The following is an 18,993-nucleotide window of genomic DNA, read 5'->3' on the forward strand; positions in this document are numbered from 1 at the left end:
CTTCAAAAAAAGCAATAAAGAAAACTGCTGAGAATCAGGTACCAGAATTTGATTACATAGTCTCCTTAATTAATGGAATTAGGTGTATAAGAATCAGAACTAAATACTGGATAAACTGTTAAATTAATATTAATGATAAAGAGCCCTTTTGTGTCTGAAAATTAAAAGGAATTGCAGGTTTATGTATACACATACATAGATAGTCCTTGGCTTATGACAGTGCTTGGGCATGGAATTTTCCATCACTAACCAATGCAGCTGTAAAGTTTAACTGCATTGCTTAGCAACAGCAATCCCTGCAGTCCCAATTGCCATTGTCAGTCAAATCCCTCACTTGTTAGGCAAGGTAACATCCTGCTGGCTTCCCACAGCCAAAGTCAGTGGGGAAAATGACAGGAAATTGTAAACCCCAGGTCACCAGGCAGGTCAGTGGCTCCAACTTGGTGACGAAGAGAGCAAGGGGAGTCCAGAAAAGCCTGGTTCAAGGTCAGAGAGGGTGCATGAGAGGTGCAGCGTGTATTGGGGGGTGGGCACAGAAAGATGCGAGAGAGTGTGAGAGAGGCATAGCTTGGATTGAACAGAGTGCATGAGAATATGTGAGAGGGGTAGTACAGGTTAGGGAGGGTGCATGAATGGCTAGCAGAGTGCACACATAGAGTGGGGGATTTTCTGTAGAAGGCAGCAGGGAAGGTTGTAAATGGCAATCACATGAGTAGAAGATATTGCAAAACTGTTGTGAGTGTGAACCAGTTACCAAGCTCCTATATCATGAGACCATGAGGGTGCCGGGATGGCTGAACCCCAGGAACCAGTCATAATAACTATTTGTTCAGTGCTGTTGTAACTTTGAATGGTTATAGGTCAAGGACTAGCTGTGTATTTTTTCAAAGAATCATACATTTATTAGTGCAATATGTTAGGGTTTCACTGAAATTAATGGAATTCTGAAAATTATATATTAATACGATCAAGTAACATTATTTCTAGCATTAGGTGCTATCATTAGCAGTGTAGGAATAATTAAGAACTAACCTTTTAAGGTATCATCTTCTGTAGTTTCTTGTGTCTCAGCTGCTCTGCTATCACTGTCATCTGAGGCACTTTTGGTTGGAATACCTGACATGATATCATTTTCAGAGCATTTTTCACTTAGTGAATCTATATTTGAGATCTCTGGTTCATAATTGATATTCTCAGGCACTTTGTCATCACGTTGGCTTATATCAAGCTGATGCTTCAGCTGATAACAAGTATCTGCTCCCCAAGTTAAGGAGTCAGACCGAGGAATATCTTCATGTAGTGGTTCATATTTTGACTTTTGTTCACAGTGTGCAGGTAATTCATATGGAGACTGCACGGGGTTAATGCTCTTATTCTGTTCTGATCCACAAGTAATTTTGCCTTCAAGATTACTTGGAAAAACTGTTGTGCCTTGTGGAAATTCAGAAAACCCACAAGCTTTATTAGTTGTATGCTCTAACAAAATCCCATGTACTGAATGTATTTGATCTGGTACACTCTTAGCTGCTGGAACACTCTCTACTAATGAGTTTAGATTCTCTTGACAGATATTTCTTTCACTAAAGGTTAAACTATCTTCTCCTAGTAGCTGTTCTGGGCTTATCTGTACTGGGGAGGGATTGATATAAGACACTATGGCATCTTCCATGAAGAACTGATGTGACATTTGCTTCTTACTTACATGTGGTTTCATTTTGCATGAAGAAATAGCAGTTACAAAACTATGTTCTTGAATGGGTAGAAAATCTGGATTGTCTTTCTGTCTCCTTTCTTCAGGCTTATTAATTGATCGAAGATGTACTGACTTCAGCACTGAAGGTGTAATAGCAAGAACTGGTGAAGAATTAGAATTCAGTACTTCTTCTATCATATTTGATTTATTATTGTTAAAAGCATGCAGCTGGGGTCTGGGAGCATATGGTTTAATCAAAACATTATGAAGAGCACTTAGGTCAAGATGAGTAGGAGGTATAATTGGAAGTTCTAAGTCTTTGTTTAAAAATATGTTGCCATCTTTAGAAGATTGTTGTAATGAGGATTTCCGTTCTGGTACTTTTGGCTTTCTTTTATTCCCTCCTGGAGATAGGGGACCAGAAAAAAATGCTGTTGGAAATGATGATGTTGGGGTTTCTGACTGACTGGAATAGCCACTTGAAGGAGAAGCTAAACCAGCCAGTTTTTCTGGGGATGCCAACTTAAACTCATTCTCAGCAGAAGGAAGAGAAGGAGTGGTGGCTCTTGATCCAGACTGTGATGTTTGAGATTCAGAACTTTCTGGTGACTTTATGCATTCTATGACCGTAGTACCCGTAGCAGTGCTTGAATTAGATAAAGATCTATAGGGATCATTAGATTTCAAGTCATTTAGAAGCCAGAGATCTGCATAGTGAGATTGTTCAGCACCTTCATCTTTAAATGATACAATATCCATGGAATCAAATGGGAGGCCCTTTACGTCATTTTCATCCTGATTATGCCAGGAAGGTTTCTGTTTACTTGGCAGGCTAGTATTTTCTACCCTTGAAGGTGTGTTTGCAAACTCGAGGGGCAGCTTCATTTCTCTGGAAGTATGAGGCATATGTTGCTGCCCACTACTTATCTTTGGTTCTTTCTTCTCTGAAATATCTGTTCTAGTGTCAGATTTCCTTAAAGATGAACTGCGTTTTGGTGGGGCTGGCTTTGCCTTTGGTTTCTTTAGAGATATGCCTGGTTTCCCTTGCTTCCTATGATCCATATAATCTTGCCAATTACAGTGAGTGAAATTGGAAGCAAAACTTGAATTCTGGCAATTTTCAGAGCCCACAGCTGCATAGTTACAAATATAACTTTTATTTCCTTTGAGTCCACAGTCAAAGTGCATGGAGGTATAGTAGCCTTCAGTATCGACTGAAAAATGTGAGCTAGTCTCTGCTTTATCCAATGGAGTCTTCTCTACAAAACTGTCATAAGTGGCCATGCTTGTAAAACTCGGACAGCCCAGACTATCAGTCTTGGGATGTTCTGGGCTGAAATCTTGATGGCAGGATGCATCATGATGATGATGCAAATAATTCCACTCACTGTCACTTGTGTTGCTATTGTTAGGGTCATCTAGCACATCAGAAGTGAAAGAACTTGCCCTGTGACCTCTAATTTTATGTTCACCGTAGTGTTCAATTATGTTCAGTGATAATTCTGAATCACAGTGTGAAGAACCTGTCAGTGGAGGTGAAGCAGCAGGAGGAATTGTTTCAGATGTTTGGGAAGGACATGTTGAGCTACTTCCACTCCAGTTTCCACTGGATGATTGATGTTCATCTTTCTGGTCCATGTGACTGCTGAGAAGAACCCCAGCTGTGGAGATAGAGTGAATTGGACTTCCAAAGGTATCAGAATTTGAAGAAATATCACAACTTCCAGAATCTACTATCCTTGATAACCTTGACCTCCCTCTTTCATTTGAGTTATGATCTGGACTATGAAAATGCTGGGAACAAGCTAAGCCCCTGGGATGGTGTTCCTGTGAACAGTGGTTATTAATAGCATCCTTATTCTTTGCGGAGATTCGTTCTTGATTTGTTAAAAAGTGTTCTGCCTCATATGCTGAAATTTTGGCACCATTATTGTGATCTTTTTCATTGGCTCTAGCACCTTCACGAGGAAGACTCCTTGATCGAACACGATTGCTCATTGATGTAAACATAGAGTCACCATTATCTGTCAGCACCAATATGTTGCCAGCTGAATGAGACAGTGAAGCTACTGCACTTTGACCCCTCTGAGCTCGTATTCTTCTCCGGGATGGAGCAGCAATGAGAATATCTTCTGTTTGGCACTCAGAGTCTCGGGTACCTGATCTCCTGTTGATGTTATTAGAGAAGTCTGGATTTGCATGCACAATAACATTCCGTTCTCTTGCTACTGGTGATTCATCAGAATCTAGGATACATAGATAAAATTTTGTGAGTCATCACAGCTTTCAACTGGCTAACAAATTATGACATTGACATTGGCCTAAAAAGTTTACAAGGTAGGTTTTAGTTTTGCTAATGCCAATTTTCACAAAATAGATTAAAAATAGTTGCTATCTTCACACTAGATCTTTCACATAGCAATGCTTAACACTACCAAGATTGACCCTTATTAAAGAGAAAAACTAATCTGAACAGAGGAATATTAATCTATTACTGCAATCCTCTCAAGTGGTGTTTTCTGTGCAAACTCAAAATGTATACTTGCCAAGGAATAATCAAATCATGTGCATCTGAAATTAAGGAGCTGACTAGTTTTATGCCAACCTGATCTTTCAATTGTTGCCATAATAGAAGAATATTGATTCTTTAACAAGACAAGCTTAAGTGACCTTAATCTAGTTACTACGGTGTTCGTTCAATGTAAGAAAAAAAGTGAACTTGTCTAATTGAATGAACTTAATATTTAGCAATTAAGAGAAAAAAATATTACATAAAAATGTGGGAAAAACTAGTTGATCAAGTTTTCAGAACAGATAATATGTGTACAACTGTCTGGAATTGTCAGTGTAATCCAAGTAGGAATCAGAAACAGAAGAGCTAGTTCTACTTTGTTGTAAAGCTACATTAAAAGAATCTTGCAAGTCTGAAACTACATCTCGTCCCCTCCTCAAGTCTCCTTTACAGTCCAAGGAACTAAGGAGAATCTCCTCCGAGCCTTTTGCCCTGTCTTCTATCCAATCTGCTGTCTCTTATTTTACCAGTCCCTTGACAGTGCCTTTTGGCCCAGTCTCCTAAACTTTTTCCCACATACCATCATCACTGGAATACATCTTCTAAATAAATTAGTCTGTGGCAATTTATCAGTATATTTATTATCAGGAAACATTTGTTAGGTTTCTACAAGGAAAAATAATTTAAACTACTTACTTTTGATGTATAGAGCAAACTAAAAGAACACAATTCAACAGCAATCAGGTAAGATTGCATTTAGAAAATGTGAGCTACAGGTATATATGTACTACTAAGTGACACCTACACACATTGAGACTGATTCTGTAAGGAGCAATAAAGATGGGTGGCAATATTTACAAAAATATAAAACAAATAAAACATACTAATTGCATCGTACTTGACACCAGAATCAGGAATTTGGAAAACTGTTGAAAGCAAGCTAGAGTTGCATTAAGACAGTACTACAGCTCTCTAGGGAAGAATTTATTTATACTCCACCTATTTCTTGTTGGACTCTTCTGGGGATGCCTGAGATGGTTTTTCTCCTTCTCAGTTTTCGTCTTCGTTGCAGCACAGATTGGGAGTGAACAAGTGAGCAGCGTATACTAGCTTCTCGGTCAAAACCAACTCCTGCAATTCATAAATAGCTTTTAGAAACAATAAACATTCCTTCATTTCCCAAAGATCTTTGGTAAGACTTTGATATACTTGAAATATATCAAAGTATATCAAGCTTCCAGTAGTTACTTTGATATTTTGAACAGTTGATTCAGGGGAATCATAGTGGCTCTTCAAAAAATTTACATAGATCTAGTGGTTATGACTTGAAAAGCCTAATACTCTTTTCAAAAAAAGCATTGGTATGCTCTTTGTTGATTGTTTTTGGCAAGCAACTGAGGCATCTTTATACCACTGGTTCTTATCAGTGTATATGTTAAACAGTGTATTAACTCTGACATTATTATTATTTTATTGTGTACTGATATGGAAACCTTCATGACTGCTCAGAGGCAATACTGTGTACAGAGAACCTTTTGAGATCTAAATGAATAGATTAGTCTACTCTTCATGATAGATTTATTTTTGGTTTAATCTATGGAATGAGATGAGGAACCAATGAGCCAATACAACTAATTCAGAAATGTTTCTAGTCATTGATTTTCATTCTGACTTCATATTGTATTGCAAATTCCTGTCTCTTTCTCTCTTTTTATGTATCATATATAATATATATAGAAAGAAGATTTCTAATAAGTGAAGGGACTTTTTAAAAATAAATTGTACAGTTTCCATTGTGCTGGTGCTGCAGTTCACATATGCAATGGTACAACACACCATGCAGCCTCCTGATGTGAGCAGTGGCACTGGTGCAATGAGCCTTGTGGCCTCCTGTGAATATGCAGCATCCTGCCAAATGAGGTGGCACCGGCACAATATGCCACATGGCATCTGGCCTTGAGCAACTGTGAGCAGCTGCAGAAGAAGTCAGGTAGCACCGCAACAAGTGTCGGGGCATGGCTGCGGTGGTCCTAAGGTAAGCAGATAAGACATCCCCTGAAAACAAGACCTCGTTTGCCACCCGACCACAGTTGGGACAAATTGACAGTCACGGTGAAAGCTGCACTACCAACAGACCCCTGGCTCACAGATAATAAAGATGTATCTGGGGCCCAAAAGAAAATAAGACCAGGTCTTTGGAGAAACATGGGTATGTATGTATATAATGTATATGTATAGATACACTTTTATGACTGTAAGTTGCAAATGTTACCCTATGCTAAAATGGGGGGGGGATCAATAAAATCTATAAATAAATACATTTGCTAATTATAAAATTCTATATTTAGAGAAATAATTACTGCAATAAAATAAGTGATTAAAACTCCTTCAAATCAACCACAACAAAAAAAGGACAAAAGATTTGTACCAGTGACGTTGATGGGGATAATACAAGAGGAAATCACTTGGGCATCTTGTTTCATTTTCTCCTCTGGAGTTGGGAGGGGTAGTGCTTTGCTCCAATTTGTTTGTTTATCCAGTGTAGAAGGTATATTGTGTATTGGATTTTTTGGCCTCTGTCCTAACATGATATCTGTATCTTCTTCCTCCGAAGGGTGGTGGGACTGTAAATAAATACAATCAAAATTAGCATCCATGCATAAACAACAAAATAATAAGAATTGGAAGTTAAAAAAAAAGAAGGAAGTTCCTTGGAACTTAGAAGAACTTTCTTTCATGTTGTTTGCATGTAGACTTAGAAATGAACAATTTACATATGATTGACAACCTGCAGCACTGATTTCAGTAGAACTGTAGCGTGGCCTTATGAATTGATCTCATGTTCTATATATTTTGAAAGAAATACATATTTTGCATTTTTAAAATACCTGATTTTACTTCAAAGTAAGGTCTCTCTGAAATTAACAGAATTTAAATATAGAAATGTTTTTGGATTTAAAGTCAGTCAAAGGTGTTGTATTCACTCTGTCCATATGACATATTTAACCATGTCAAGTTAAGATCTGGAGATTGCATTCACAGATCCCAAGCTTGAATAATGTTAACTCTGGGTTGGTGTTAGTAGTTGCTATGAAATACAAACCTGGTTCATTTGATTAATTTATTGCTCATAATACAGTGTTAAACCAGAAAATGGGGTTTTGTTCACCAGAATAAATATGTCATCTGAACACAGCCATCTAATAATAAATACTGGATATCAAAAGAAAAATTGAAAAGTAAAGTTTGAACCAGGATCTTTAGAATATCTAAGGGCCAGTTGTAATTCAGAACAAATAATTTAAACAAGGGACAAAATATAAAGAAGTAAGATACCAACTACTTCAAAGAGTAGAATTAGAAAGAAAGAAAGAAAGAAAGAAAGAAAGAAAGAAAGACTGTTGTGCTTTATTGCTTTACTATTTGTGAGTAAAACGATAGAATAATCTAGACAATATCTAGAGAACTAAAAATGACGGTTTCTTTAATGATAAATACAGTTTTCCCCATTTTTTAAAGTGCATATTTTTCACTGAATCAATCATCATACTCTAGAGACTGGAAAAAGCCATTCTGAAGTCTGTCTATTACCCAAGTTCAATTTTCAGTGTCAGTTCTGATAACTACTTGATATTTTGCCCTTTTGCTTATTCAGAAGCATTTCATTCTTTTAGTTTTTGTTAAAGGGACAAGATTTAATTTTTGCGTTTTTTAAGGCTGTCAGAGCATTTAAATATTTTTATTTTTTATAACTAAGATCCACAGTCAAGTTAACTTTAGTTTATTTTTGTCAGAAATATGCTGCTCACCATTCCTACTGAAGGCACAAAATAGACTTACAATCATTCTTGACCCCCAACATCTATGCTGAAGGCTGCACTTCACAGTGATTAATCCAATTTATATCAAGCTACATTCTTACCTTGCCAGAAATGACTGTAATATTATACATAAAAATGTAAAAGGAACCCGTCTTCTTAGAAGATATTTCTGTCCATCTCTAGGTTAGGAAAACATTGCCATTTTCTTTCTTTCCAGCCTTTGTGCTGTTCATAGCAGCCATGAATAGTTCATATAAACTACAAGCACAAAAGACTTTGTTTCCTAGGTAACCTCTGAGCTAAAAAGTTGGTGCACGCAAAAAAAAAAAAAAGTCCCCTATAGCCTGTATTAGCTTGCATTTTGTGACCAATACCTCCCCTGCATAACAATGTCTTTTGGACAAAGAGAGTGAAGTGACCTGACTACAATCTCTGACTGTCTGCCAGGGTTGCTCTTCAGCAAACAATAGCAGTGATAACAGTCCTTTGACTAGGTCCATGCTGTAGCTTTAATATCATTGAATACATTCTTGTAGTTTTCCAAGATTGCCATCTATATTTTCCCAGTTATATACAAATTTAGTTCTGGCATTTAAAACTAATCAACAAAAAGAAACTTGCTCATTGGCTATTAAACCTAACACCAAATTGGTATAGAGGATGAAAAAAAGTTAATGGTCTTTGTTGATAAGAGCATGAAATAAAGACAACAAAGTTTGTCAGTCAAAAGAGTAGCAAAGAAAGATTAGGGTGTAAAAGAGACAGATTCTATGAGGAGGTTTTATTCGGTTATTTTCCAATACCTTTTTACTCCATGGGGTCATGTGGCAACACTCAGTAGGGGAAGATGAGCGGGTTCTATAAAACTATAAATATGAAATGTTGAGGGAAAGGGAAATGATTAAAAATTAACACATACAACAAATGTTTCTATGATTTTTGATCAAAGTACATCTGAAATGCATTGTGTAGCATTAAAAAAGTTTCTTCATTGCATTCTGTTCCAATGAGAAATAAATAATATAAATCTATAAAGTTTTTATCATGAGAACCTGTTTATCAATTATAATATGCTGCTTAATTTCTGCATATTTAGACAGAGTGGTTAGCTACATGGAGGATGTTAATGGAAATAAAAATCATGTGTGTAGATTTTTCCCATGCAAGCTCTTCAATAGTTGATAATACCATCCTTACAGCAGGAAACCATTCATTGATTATTTAATTCAGTTTCCTCTGGTTTCTGGGTTTTAGGTCATACTAAATGGAAACTGGTTTTCCCAGTTGCAATGTATGGCTGTGATAGTTGGACCAAAGGAAGGCTGAACACCAAAGAATTGAGGGTTTTGAACTATGGTGCTGGAGAAGACTCCTGTGAGTCCCTTGGACTTCAAGGCAATCAAACTGCTCAGTCCTAGAGGAGATCAACCCTGACTTCTCTTTAGAAGGCCTGATCCTGAAGTTGAAACTCAAATACTTTGGCCATCTAATGAGAAGGAAGGACTGACTGGAGAAGAGCCTAATGCTGGGAAAGATTGAGGGCAAAAGAAGAACGGGACGACAGAGAATGAGGTGGCTGGATGGAGTCACTGAAGCAGTAGGTGTGAGCTTAAATGGACTCCAGAGGATGGTAGAGGACAGCAAAACCTGGAGGAATGTTGTCCATGGGGTCACTATGGGTTGGACACAACTTCGCAACTAACAACAACAACAGCAACTATGGAAATAGGTATGGGAAGTATCAGATCAATAACTTTTGCCTATTAATCTCAATTAATCTAATCATGAAATTTCTTCGATGAAATGGAACCATGTATAATTTATAATGCACTAGTTAACCCACTGGAGCATTAAAACAACTTTTAATTTTTCTTCATAATGTTGTCCTTATTGTTTTATAATAATTTGTTTCATATTGTATGTACAGTATTCATGAAAATTGATGTTAGGTGATGTAGAAACATCAGTAATAACATTGTCTATGTGACTTAATATTGAAATTGGCCATGATGGCTGAGAATGATGGCAGTGATAATTCAAATATTTGGAGGGCACCAGTTTGGAGAAAGAAGAAGAAACAATCAATGAGCTGCAAAACAGGATACACATTTTAGCATTTTTCAGCATGAAAGATGGTTTGAGAAGAGAATGTTATGGAACGTTGTAAAGCCTTATTCAACTACAATAAAAATTGTTCAACATTGTTCATCCATTAAATGGTAGCTATCCTTCACTCAAACACAGGGTGGACAGCCATCTATAAAGGATTTTTTTAATGTCACCAAAAGGTCCTATTCTAATATGAAAATCATTAGTATACATGCGCTGAACTTGCTAGTATGTGAATATGAAGATGCGGTGTTAAATCACTTATTGTAATTAGATGCTATACAATATAAGTGAAAGTCAGACCTGTGAAAATGTACAACAAAACATGTCACAGTTACTCTTTTCCTGATTCAAAAATTTGTATCAGTGAGGGGAAATAATTGTTATATGGTGGCTCTATTTTCTTGAAAGGGATGTACAAATTTTTTTGGGGGGAGGGGGAGAGGGTACAGAATGTGAAAGAGAAAGCATGTAATTCAGACTGTTAGGCAGAAGAAATTAAATTCCACGAGAAGAAATAGGTCACCTGATAAACAGAAAATCAGGGGACATTGCATTTACCATTTTAAAACCTGGCAAAGGTGGGGACATCTTTTATTGCTGAAAACTGCTATCCTTCAAACAACTTGCAGCAAAAAGATATTCCAGGGGACAAGAAAAATGTGTGCTCCATCTAATCTTGGATGGTGTCCAGTGAATTTCATCAACAGTTTTATAAAACTGAACAGAGAACTTTCCCTCCGGAAGCAAACTGAGTCAGCTGATTAGATAGGGGTACCTACAGCAAGCTGAAATTTCATTAGAATGAAAAAAAAATGTGCACCTGGTTCTACAGTGCAGTGAAACAAGTACAAGAGATTTGAATTTACATCACAACTTCATGATGTACAGTTCATTTCCCCTCTTTCCTCATGTAAATATCGCAGTCATATGATACAAAGCAAAACCCCATGGTTTCTCACTACCCCCTCCATTCTTGTAGATGCTTGGAAAGTTTGGATGACCTAGGTCAATGTTTCTCAACCATGACAACTTAAAGATGTTTGGGCTTCAACTCCTGGGAATTCTGAGAGTTGAAGTCCAAACATCTTCAGGTTGTTAAGGTTGAGAAATACTGACTTAGAGTAACAAGACCACTTTCTTTCAGTGAGTTTTTATATAATTTGAAATGTAATAAAAGCAGCCTTTTCTCACATGGTGTCGTCTTGTTTGTATTAATATAATATAATATAATATAATATAATATAATATAATATAATATAATATAATATAATATAATATAATATAATATAATATAATATAATATAATATAATATAATATAATATAATATAATATAATATAATATAATATAATATAATATAATATAATATAACAACAGAGTTGGAAGGGACCTTGTAGGCCTTCTAGTCCAACCCCCTGCTCAGGCAGGAAACCCTACACCATCTCAGTCAGATGGTTATCCAACATTTTCTTAAAAATTTCCAGTGTTGGAGCATTCACAACTTCTGCCGGCAAGTTGTTCCACTTATTAATTGTTCTAACTGTCAGGAAATTTCTTCTTAGTTCTAAGTTGCTTCTTTCCTTGATCAGTTTCCACCCATTGCTTCTTGTTCTACCCTCAGGTGCTTTGGAAAACAGCCCGACTCCCTCTTCTTTGTGGCAACCCCTGAGATATTGGAACAGTGCTATCATGTCTCCCCTAGTCCTTCTTTTTATTAAACTAGACATACCGAGTTCCTGCAACCGTTCTTTATATGTTTTAGCCTCCAGTCCCCTGGAGATAAATTATTACTGGTACAATTTTTATTTTGCCATATTTAGTGTGAATTCTGAGAGTTGTAGTACCACCCACTTGAAGGATGATAGTTTAGAAGAAGCTAATCAATCAATCAACCAATCAATAAAATAAGACTGCTTGATGGCATCTTCTCTAGTTAATATATCAGCATGACTATTTTGCAATTGTCAATAAAGCAATAACTCATGTTATTGCTTTATTGACAATTATTGTCACAAATAAATGCATATATCCTAGCATAGGCTCCTTCTGACTGACATAAATGATTACCCATCTGCTAAAAAATGTCTTGTATTTAAATTTAGAATTTATAGTGAGACCAAGATAAAGAGTAACATTTTTTTTAAAAAAATTGTGGCTTGATTTAAAAAAAACCATAGCAGGAAATTGAGTTAAGAATACCACACAATTATTGTTCATTTTGTAATCTACTGATAATTAGGCTTCACCTTTATACCTTTAATAACAATGTAACAGAGGTTTTGCAGATGTTATTTTTCCTGGCATTTCCTGGCAATTTTCTCCCCAGTTAGTTGACATTTAAGATAAAGATGTTTGGCTGGATAAGTTGCTGGTAACCCAAGCTGTGCTAACACATCACAAATGCATTAAGAAGACAAGGGATAACTTACTTTTAGCAAGTGATGGTCCTTAGTCTCTTTTTCCTTCTTAGTGTGGATCACAGGAAAAGTGGGAAAAGGGGGAGCTACCACAGTTCGGTTCACAGTTTTTTGCTCTTGGTTATTACCCTGGTTTCGATGCTCTGTAAGAAATAAGAAGACAATTGTTCAGCAAGATACATTGTACATTGAAAAATAGGTTCCTGACAAAAAATATCTGAGTCCAGATCCAATCCAGATTCACTGCATGATAATAACACAGTGATGAATTACATGCTGTAACTATCTATACATAGTTGTCCAGGCAGTTACCAGGAGTTAAAATTGACTCAACGGCACAAATGCTAGCTTATACTCTTCAGCGATAACTAATTTCCCACTCTTTGTTTTTTACTGGATGTTATGATGAAACTAACTTACATCTATGAAAAATAAAACATGCATGAAAAAAACACACAAATTCTATTTTCATTTGTTCTCATTCATTCAGCATCTACCATCAATAAAACCCATATCGTAGGGAATGAAGTTGCCATATTATGACTTTGATTCTCCAGGGACAAAAATTGTTCTACAATTGATGCAAAATATTTAAAACAAACTTGAATGTAATTATATTTTGAGAAATCACTTTAAAATAATAGTACACTAGAAGTATAATATATATTTTTCATTACATATGACATTGGGTTTTGGAAACATTCAAATCTCTAGTACTAGAAGGTATAAAAGTGCACTCAAGCCATTAGCTTGGAATAACTACAGGAACTGATGGAATATTTACAGAAATATAGCAAGGAAAATCAAAATAAACCTGGAAGGGACCTTGGAGGTCTTCTAGTCCAGCCCCCTGTTCAAGCAGGAGATACTATACCATTTCAGACAAGTGACTGTCCAGTCTCTTCTAAAAATCTCCAATGATGAAGCACCCACAATGTCTGAAGGCAAGCTGTTCCACTGGTTAATTGTCCTTGCTGTTAGGAAGTTTCTCCTTAATTCCAGGTTGCTTCTCTCCTTGATTAGTTTCCATTCATAGTTTCTTGTCCTGCCCTCTGGTGCTTTGGAAAATGAATTGGACCCCTCTTCTTTGTGGCAGCCTCTCAAATACTGGAATACTGCTATCATGTCGCCCAGTCCTTCTTTTCTCTAGACTAGCCAAACCCAAATCCTTCAACTATTCTTCGTATGTTTTAGTCTTCAGGGCTTTAATCATCTTAGTTGCTCTTCTTTGCACTTTTTTGCACATGTGGTGTGTTAAGTTTGGGCAATGACGAGGCAGGAGATGATGCAAGTGACAACAGCTCTTTAGTTTATTGTGAAACCCAGCAAAGCCAATAGGCAAACACCTCTCTTTATATAGTATTTTGGCTGAGGCACCAGCCAATCAGCAACGTGTATTTTCCCGCCCAAATTTCCCTCCAAAATTGCAAATACATTACATGGTGACTTTGCACATGTGGTGACCAAAACTAGATGCAGTATTTCAAGTGTGGCCTTACTAAGGTTTTATAAAGTGGTACTAATACTTCACTTTGATTCTATGTCTCTGTTTATACCAGCGGTCACCAACCAGTGGTCCGCGGACCACTGCTGGTCCATGAGAAAATGTTGTTGGTCCGCGGTGCACCTGGGTGGAGGAGCTGTTCTGGGATAAGCAATGGCCAGTCCCATGACTAGAGCTCTGGAAGATGGGACTGGCCAGGCAGCTCATGGTGGGGCTGTAAATCTTCGCTGTTGAGGGAGGTTTGGGCAATTTGTAACTTTGCAACAGAGCCCTCACTGGCTGGAATGAGGTAATGATGCAAAGGGGGGCGGAATGGCAGTGCAGGCGGGCCGAAGCAACGGGTGGCGGGAAAGCTGGGCTGTTTCTTCCCCCTGATTTAGCTTCCTGTCACCTGAATCCACCAGTGGCTGTCCCCACCCCTCGCCCTCCCTTCCCAGTCACTCCTTGCCTGGCAAGGGAAGGGGAGTGCGGGAATGGAGATTCGCTCCATATTCCAGAGCAGGAGCTGGATCTCGTGGCTGTTTCTTCCGGCCCTTGATGGTGCTCCTGCACCTCGGTCTCTCTCTTTTTTTTTTTTACATTTATATCCCGCCCTTCTCCGAAGACTCAGGGCGGCTTACAGTGTGTAAGGCAATAGTCTCATTCTATTTGTATATTTACAAAGTCAACTTATTGCCCCCCCAACAATCTGGGTCCTCATTTTACCTACCTTATACAGGATGGAAGGCTGAGTCAACCTTGGGCCTGGTGGGATTTGAGCCTGCAGTAATTGCAGGCTGCTGTGTTTTAATAACAGGCTATCTTACAGCCTGAGCCACCATGGCCTCTTGGGGGGATGCTTGACTTCCTCTCAGCCCCAAGACACTGGCTGGCCCATGAGAAGGAGTGGGAGAGAGAGAGAATGATCCCGCAAGTGACAAAGCTTCGCTCCCATTCTGGAATATGGAGAGAATCTCCATTCCCCCACTTCCCTTCACTTGCCAGGTGAGGAGTTACTGGGAAGGGAGGGCGAGGAACGGGGACAGCCACTGGTTGCTTCGGCCCGCCTGCATCGTCGTTTTCCCCCCCTTGCACCATTACCTCATTCCAGCCGGCAAGGGCTCTGCTGTAAAGCTGCAAGTTTCTTCCATCCCTTGTTGGTGCTCCTGCACCTCAGTCTCTCGGGGGGGGGGGATGATTGACTTCTTCTCAGCCCCAAGACACTGGCTGGCCCATGAGAAAGAGTGGGGGAGAGAGAGAGAAAGAAAGTGGGGGAGAGAGAAAGAGGGAATGAGAGAGAAAGTGTGAAGGAGAGAGAGAAAGAGAGGGGGAGAGAAAAATGAGAGTGAGAATGAGAGTGAAAGAGAGGGGAGAGAGAGAAAGAGGGGAAAGGGGTAGAAAGAGAGAGATAGAGAAAGAGATAGACAAAGAGAGAGAGAGAGAGAGAGAAAGAAAGAAAGAGAGAAAGGGGAAGAGAAAGAGAGATGACAGAATAAGTGGGAGAGAGAAAGAGAGGGGAAGAGAATCAGAAAGAGGAGGGAGAGAGAGAAAGGGGGGGAGAGGGAAAAAGAGAGAGAGAAAGAGAGAGAGGGAGAGAGAGAGAGAGAAAGAAAGAGAGAGAGGCAGAGAGAGAGAGAAAGAGAGAAAGAGGGGGGAGATAGAAAGAGAGATGACAGAATGAGTGGGAGAGAGAGAAAGAGAGAGGGGGAGAATGAGAGAATGAATGGGAGGGAGGGAGAAAGAAAGAAAGAAAGAAAGAGAGAGGAAGGACAGTGTCTGAAGGACTGGGAGTCCAGGCGCTTCAGCAATCGGCGCGCTGGAATTGTATTAGTGGTCCCCGGGATTTAAAATTATGGACTTGGTGGTCCCTGAGGTCCAAAAGGTTGGGGACCCCTGGTTTATACAACCAAGGACTATATTAGCTTTTTTAATTGCTGCCATACACTGCTGACTCATGTTTAAATGATCATCCACTAGGATTCCAAGATCCCTCTCATAGATTGAACCACTTTGTTTCTTTCAAACCTTAATGCTTTTCAACCTGCCAATGAACTAGGAGTGGGGAGGGAAGAGGGGAAATGAAATGCTGAGAACATATGCAGAGATCATGAGAGTTTGGCAAGGTTACCACTGCAGGTGCTCAAGGAAGAGATGGACTGTTTCCATAACAAAAGGACATCTCATAATTGGACAATGTGATCACTCAGGGGTGGGGAGAAGAGGAAGTTATTGTTTAACTAGGCTAGCCTTTGCATGGGAAAACCAGAACTGGTTTTGTTTCTTCAATAAAGTTTTGCTTTTGGAATTTCAAAGCTCCTGAGAGTGTTTCCTTATTTTGGGTTCACCAGTTGGATGGTTGAGATACTGTTTTTGAGCCAGGTATCATCCAATCTGTACTTGTACCTGGTTTTTCATGCCCAGGTGTAAAATCTTGCTTTTATCCACATTAAATTTCATTTTGTTGGATAGGCCCCATTGTTCAAGTCTGTCAAGATCTTTTTGGATCCTGAGTGTGTCATCTGGGGTGTTGACTATTCCTGCCAGCTTAGTGTCATCTGCAAATTTGATGGGTTCCCCTTCTACTCCCTCATCTAACTCATTTATGAAGATATTGAAGAGTACTAGGCCTAAAATTATTTTTCTTCCAATATCTTCCCAGGTATTGATGTTAGGATGATTAGTCTGTAGTTTTCTGGGTCTGCTTTCCCCCCCTTTTTTGAAGATGGGAACCACATCAGCTCTTTTCCAATCATCTGATAATTTCCCAGTGCTCCAAGATTTTTTAAAGATACGATACAATGTTTCTGAGATAACATCTGCCAGCTCCTTCAGAACTTTGGGATGCAATCCATAATAGAATTCTTTATTGGCCAAGTGTGATTGGACACACAAGGAATTTGTCTTTGGTGCATATGCTCTTAGTGTACATAAAAAGAAAAAAAAGTTACAACACTTAATGATAGTCATAAGCTACTAAATAATCTAAATAATCTAAATAAGCTATAATAAAAAATAAAAAATAATCTTCTATTCTATTCTATCAAATCATACTAGGAAACAAATAAAACAATATAAATTGTAGAGATACAAGCAACAAGGTTATAGTCATAAGTGGGAGGAGATAGGTAATAAGAAAGATGAGAAGAATAATAGTAATATAGTCTTAGTAAATTTTAATTTGGGCCATATCAAAGTTCCAGACACAAATTATTACTAAAATCTGATAAAAACAATTTAAAATGGAATTGGATAAAATACAATTTAAAATGAAATTGGAATAAAATACAATTTAAAATGATAGCTTTGATTAGCCTACAGGCCATATCAAAGCACAAGGTACAAACACATATCACCAATAAAATCTTATACAAACAATTTAAAATAAGAGTAGGGTAAAATACAATAGTTGTAGGATAAGATACAATATAATACATAAATATATAAAATAGAATAAAATGACATAAAACTATATTTCAGTGTCACCGTTACAATCTACCCCAATCAGTCCCACGTATGCAGATCTCAACCGAACTGTTTTGTTTAAGTACTGTGCTGTGTTAAATGTTATTTTCAGGTTCTGGATGCACATAAATAAGTTGTTTTCATATGGGGATCCCAAAGGGTCATTCGTTTGGTATATGGACCAAGGTACCTTCTCTCTCACCCCCTTATATAAGCAATAGTCAAATAGGATGTGAGCCAAGTCTTCTACCTCTGCAAATGCAGAGACGCTCATTGTAGGTATGGAATAGAATCTCCTATATATGACCATTGTGTCAAGCTGTTCGAATCTTGTCCGTGTAAATATCTCCTGAAGATGTTCTGGCAGTTGTAACTTCAAATAGCTGTCTACTTGAAAAGTTTGTAAATACGTTTGTATTTGCTCAGCCATTTCAAGTTACCCACCTTACTAAGAATAGCTATATTATTTTGTGCTTCTATATCCTTAATTCTTTGGGCAGCTCTTTTTTTTAATTGTTCTCCTGTTACACAAGAGTCAGGAAGGCCACAGCTTCTTACGAAATTTGTTAGTTTGGTGATCCAGGAAATTTGTGATTGTAATTTTATTTGCTCTAGCAGATATAAATTGGGGAGTCTATCAGTCTCCGTTTCATTGACTTTGCACTAGTAGTTATATGCTCTAATTTTGGATAGCACATGAATTGTATGAATTCCCAATTCAGCCCTAATTGCTGCAGCAGATGTTCTTGGATCTACACCCAGAATACATCTCAAATGCTGGAGCTGTGGTTGAATATAGACCCCAAACCTCTGCTCCATACAAGAGCATAAGGGTAACCTTAGCTTTGTATACTTTAATTAATAGAGCTGGGGACCCTGGGTAACTATGGTTTTTTTAATTTAAGCAGTAAATTCTAACAGGCTTTTGCTCTGAGTGCACTCTGTTGATGATGGCAAGCCCAAGATCCAATCTTGGAAAAGGTTACGCCTAAATATACAAAGGTGTTAACCTATTCAATTGGTTCACCGTCTAATTGTCACCTATGCCTCTGATGATGTTTTCCAAATACCATTATTTTCTATTTAGATTTACTAATGGCTAGGGAATTATCCTGGCAATAAGAGCTGAATCTTCTTAATAGGCTATGTAATCCTACTAGTGAATATGATAATAAAATAATATCATCCGCATAAAGCAAGCTGTTATATTAAATATTTAGGATCTTTGGCATGTGTACCATGGGATCCTCCATTAACTCTGGCAAGTCATTGATATATAAACTAAATAGTAATGGGGCCAGGATACACTCTTGCCTTACCCTTTTATTTGTGTGAATCCTGTTAGTCAGAGCCCCATTAACCCCAAACCTCACTCTTAAAAAGGTACTTGTGTAAAGGGCTTTAATCAAAGCCAGCAGTCCTTTTAAGTCTATTTTAAGAGAAGTCAGTTTACTCCATAGTACTTCTCTGTTACCATATCAAATGCCGCTGTAA

The 18,993-nt window shown here is 37.9% G+C and overlaps 1 protein-coding gene and 2 long non-coding RNA genes across 4 annotated transcripts in view; 2 read left to right on the forward strand and 1 right to left on the reverse strand.

Annotated features, from left to right (window-relative positions):
- The window catches only part of NHS (NHS actin remodeling regulator), a 522,889-nt gene that overhangs the window by 25,262 nt on the left and 478,634 nt on the right, over positions 1–18,993 (reverse strand). For both annotated transcript variants that reach the window (XM_058186909.1, XM_058186910.1), the window contains exons 3-7: positions 12,567–12,697; positions 8,830–8,892; positions 6,634–6,829; positions 5,205–5,336; positions 1,033–3,939 (exon numbers count right to left, since the gene is read on the reverse strand). In XM_058186909.1, the coding sequence (XP_058042892.1) occupies positions 1,033–3,939; positions 5,205–5,336; positions 6,634–6,829; positions 8,830–8,892; positions 12,567–12,697 (3,429 nt within the window). The remainder of the gene's footprint in view (positions 1–1,032; positions 3,940–5,204; positions 5,337–6,633; positions 6,830–8,829; positions 8,893–12,566; positions 12,698–18,993) is intronic.
- LOC131200272 (uncharacterized) lies at positions 35–3,786 on the forward strand. Its single transcript, XR_009155565.1, has 3 exons — positions 35–486; positions 3,207–3,386; positions 3,649–3,786. It is a non-coding gene; the product is annotated as an uncharacterized LOC131200272 (long non-coding RNA).
- Positions 3,814–10,025, forward strand: LOC131200273 (uncharacterized). The gene is made up of 3 exons (XR_009155566.1): positions 3,814–4,030; positions 5,943–6,414; positions 9,281–10,025. It is a non-coding gene; the product is annotated as an uncharacterized LOC131200273 (long non-coding RNA).

Source organism: Ahaetulla prasina, chromosome 5, assembly GCF_028640845.1.
Source record: "Ahaetulla prasina isolate Xishuangbanna chromosome 5, ASM2864084v1, whole genome shotgun sequence".
Taxonomy (NCBI): Eukaryota; Metazoa; Chordata; class Lepidosauria; order Squamata; family Colubridae; genus Ahaetulla; species Ahaetulla prasina.